This window comes from Clupea harengus, chromosome 14 (genome assembly GCF_900700415.2).
Source record: "Clupea harengus chromosome 14, Ch_v2.0.2, whole genome shotgun sequence".
NCBI lineage: Eukaryota > Metazoa > Chordata > Actinopteri > Clupeiformes > Clupeidae > Clupea > Clupea harengus.
The window spans coordinates 6,500,707-6,504,662 of record NC_045165.1 but is presented as its reverse complement, the minus strand read 5'-3'; the positions used below and the strand labels follow the sequence as shown (position 1 = coordinate 6,504,662).

Here is a 3,956-nt window from a genome sequence, read left to right as displayed (position 1 = left end):
CAGTCTTTTGTGTGATATCTTTTGAATATGGTTACGTTTTAACAGCTATGTCTTCTGACCATTGTTTTTCTAAATGTATTAAATCCACACCACTTGTGCGTGCATTCAAATCTGTTCCATCATCTGTAACCTTACTGGCCATATACTGCCATAACCAGCACTGTCCCATTTCAGGCCCTGCACCGTATACAATGGAAGTCGTTAGGTTTAGGCCGCTTAAAATGCATGTTGTGTTTTTTTATTTAAAAATATTAAATATTGTTGAGCCAGTAATGATTCATTCTGAAGGCACAGGTAAAGACAGGGACCAATGTCCCTATTAGTTATTTGCATTGTGTATCTTGTTTGGGGTACCGGATGGGTTCACCTTGTAATTTGTTAATCCGACGGTCTGAATTGCCTATACATAGGTTTGTCATGATTGGCATATTTCCATACCAACTCTTCTAACGTACGGTCATTGAATTACAGTTCAATTAAATTTTAACACACTAAGAGTATTGACATCTTTCTGAATTTGGCAAGCCAATAACAGGCCAGGTTAAGGTTTTGAGCAAGACCGATACACCTATTAGTAAATATTAAGAGAACACTGCAGATCTTTCGTTTTTTCCACTAGCTGTCAAGGTAATAGCCCTCAGGAAAATCTCTCGCTGTTCAACTGCAGAAAACATTCTCACTAGGTGGCGCAGCTGCACAAAACCCCCAGTGTGTCAGATGATGCAACATAAACTCGGAACGACTTCGAAGCACAGCTGCGCCATCAGTAGGTTTGCAGTATTATCGGGTAGACAGTCGCACAGTTATCGCATTGCGTAATTCTGCTGACTAATAAACATTTCAGTGACATTCGTTGCGTCATAAAGCGAACTTGCAAGTTTCCAACTGAGATGTTTGTGATGAGCAAATGGTTACCGTAAAAAAATAGATGGAACGTTTTAACATAAAATCTAAAAAGGGTTGAATTCTGTGCATACTTTGCTGCAACTACAATTAACTACGCGTGAACAACAGTTGCAGATTCAAAAGTTTTAAAACTAGTCTGTAATCTTGGATAATGGCGTATCTTTATCTGTATTCTGCGTTTTAAATATATGACCAAACCTAATGAAATTCTCATCGACTGCGCAGCACTTCACACGGGGCTGCCCTCTGAATTCGTCCAGTAATATTCCTCGATGAGTGTTCAGATGTTACGTCATAGGAAGGGTGTCGGTCAAGAAATTCAGGTGAGACTCAGTGCGCACACGCATCCACACAGAACAGTGTTTCCCTGGTACAACGTCTGGGTCTGTTGTAGGTGCCACGTTACGCATCGGCGGTGAGGCTTGTTGGGCAGCCTACAACCATCTGTAACGTCGCTTTTAAAGCAAGGACTGTAAAAGAAAAAGGGAAGTTGCACGTTCCTTAAGAAGGTTTTTTAGAAAGGATCCTCATCATGTTTAGTTGGGCTAGCAAAGAGCAAGGAGGACGGAACAAGGAGGGCGACATGTTTCAAACCGTGACAGAGGGTCTTCAAAGCCTTTATTCCAGAAAACTACTGCCACTGGAAGAAACCTACCTTTTCCATGACTTCCACTCGCCTGCACTGGAAGAAGCGGATTTTCATAGTAAACCGATGGTGTTACTCGTGGGACAATACTCAACGGGGAAGACCACATTTATAAGGTACTGTTTGAGTGTCATTTATATTTACAACGTAACTTCCAAATGTCAAGACGACATGGAAAACGAGAGACGAATCAAGCGAATGTAAGGATTAGCAGTTTATGCTTACTCATGCCAAGAACGTACTGCCCTTTTAATATAGGCGACCTGTTGCTGCCCAAGACAGCTGTTCTGTGATGTCAGCTAGGGGAATAGGTACCATTGTTTTATGCCAGGGGACCATGACGTTCCGGTTTTTACTTGTTATGCGAGTTTATTGCACGTCGCACTCCAAGTGGCATCAATCGCGTTGATACCATAGCGTTAAAAATATACTTGATTCAGACATCTGATATCGCACTACACGCATGTGACAAGGTTATACTGTATCACTCGCTGTTGAATTGCTACTAAGCACTAATATACACTAAAGTGACTCCAGTTCACCTTCGTACGCCTCTCACGAGGGCTTCGGTTGTTCGGGTCATGAGATTTTGACACACTGGGAAGTCAATAGTTTTCAGCAGTGCGCGTGTGTCTAGGCAGTAGCCTGCTGTTGAAAGATAATAGAGGCTGGGTGTGTTTGGAGGGAGCTGGGTGTGTACCTTTCCTTATTTGAGTTTCCTGTAGTGTACGGTTACCTCGGCCAGCCACACAAAATGTGTAAGGAGCACCAAGGTCAGGTGAACAAACAGTAAACCTGCGGTGTTTTAAAAAAAAAAAAACTTTTCGACCCCCTCGAAGCACGTCTGAATGTGTCATGTGTGTGTCCCAACACTACACACACGCTGTCCGTCTTAAGGCTTCCTGGGTCATTCACCACATTGAGGTTTGAAGCGGTTTAAGGGGAAGTGTTGGGTCATGTGAGCCTGCTGTAGCTTTCTATGTTATTCCACCTCCAGCAAATTCCTTTGCTGCTGCCTCTCAGTCTCATTCATATTTCATGAAAGGGTGTGCATTTTCAGCCACGCTCAGCCATCCATTTAATTGTGTGTGTGTTTGTGTCTGTGTCTGTGTTTGTGTTTGTGTTTTCTTAAAGACAATGCATGGGGCTGTCCAGTTTGACCTCTTGTAATCAAGGTCTCCTTACCCAGGATATGCTGAACTCACAGCATGATGTGTGCACGTGTGAGTGTGCAAGTGTTGGATCTGCATAAGACAGTTTCAGGAAGAGCAATTGACAAATGGCTTTGTTTTTGTCTTGTCTCCTAGTCCCCCCCCTTTGCTCCCTGAGTGTTTGTGTTGGGGGAGAGAGAGAGATAGAGTACTCATCCAGTGTTTGTGCAGGCTTTGAAGTGAGGGGACAGGCAGTAACCATTCCTGAATGCAGTCATTCATATGCATCCCCAGTCATCGCGTTATCAGGAAGGGGAGTGACATGCCTCTTGCAAGATTATGGATTAGGTGGAATTACTCATTTATGTTTCTTTGTTCATTAGTGATGTAATCACTTTCTGTTCTTGAGAAATGTCGCTTTTTTCCAATAAATATTCCATCCCCCTTTTTATATGGCTCATTCATTGCTAATTCATGTGTTGTTCATTTGTGACCTATATTTTTTCCACACGAACAGTTTATTATTTCCACCTTTCGACTTTATTGATTAGATGAAAATTATTATCATATACTAGATCTTATGGAGTGTTTTAATGTATGTGAAACTTCAGAAACAGTTGACATGCACTGCCATCCTTCTTTAAACTTCATGTCATTTAGTGGTATTTGGCACTGACCTGTCCTTTGGTGCTCCATGTAGGTATCTCCTGGAGCAGGACTTCCCTGGCATGAGGATTGGCCCAGAGCCAACCACCGATGGCTTCATCGCCGTCATGTACGGGGAGAATGAGGGTGTCATCCCGGGCAACGCCCTGGTCGTGGACCCCAAGAAGCCCTTCCGGAAACTCAACGCCTTTGGAAACGCCTTCCTGAACAGGTAAGCGTCACAGCACTGGCGGTCACTAGTGGAAAAACTGAACCTTCTGAAGGTCAAAAGACACCGCACTCACTCTTATACACACACACACACACACACACACACACACACACAGGTCTTACTAGTGCCTTTCCTCTGTGCCTGCACTTGGTTAGTCACTTCTTGCAGCTGAAGGTGAAGGCATTGGCACAGTCCGATGTACATAGAAAAAAATCATTGGGGTGATGATTGCTGATCCCGGTTCAGTGTATCCGCCTCTCCCTCAGCTGATGTCATGTCTCCAGCTGGTACCAGCAAGGGAAAAATGCTCAGGAGTTTTCCACATGCTTAGTTAATATCAGCGGAACAGACAGGTACCACCAGCAGCTCTTTAAAT

At 43.6% G+C, this 3,956-nt stretch overlaps 1 protein-coding gene across 1 annotated transcript in view; it reads left to right on the top strand.

The window, feature by feature from the left end:
* Nucleotides 1–822: 822 nt before the first annotated feature.
* ehd4 (EH-domain containing 4) overlaps nt 823–3,956 on the top strand; it is a 17,897-nt gene continuing 14,763 nt past the window's right edge. The window contains exons 1-2 of the mRNA XM_031579895.2: nt 823–1,668; nt 3,404–3,580. Coding sequence (XP_031435755.1) covers nt 1,439–1,668; nt 3,404–3,580 — 407 coding nt within the window. The 5' untranslated portion in view covers nt 823–1,438. The remainder of the gene's footprint in view (nt 1,669–3,403; nt 3,581–3,956) is intronic.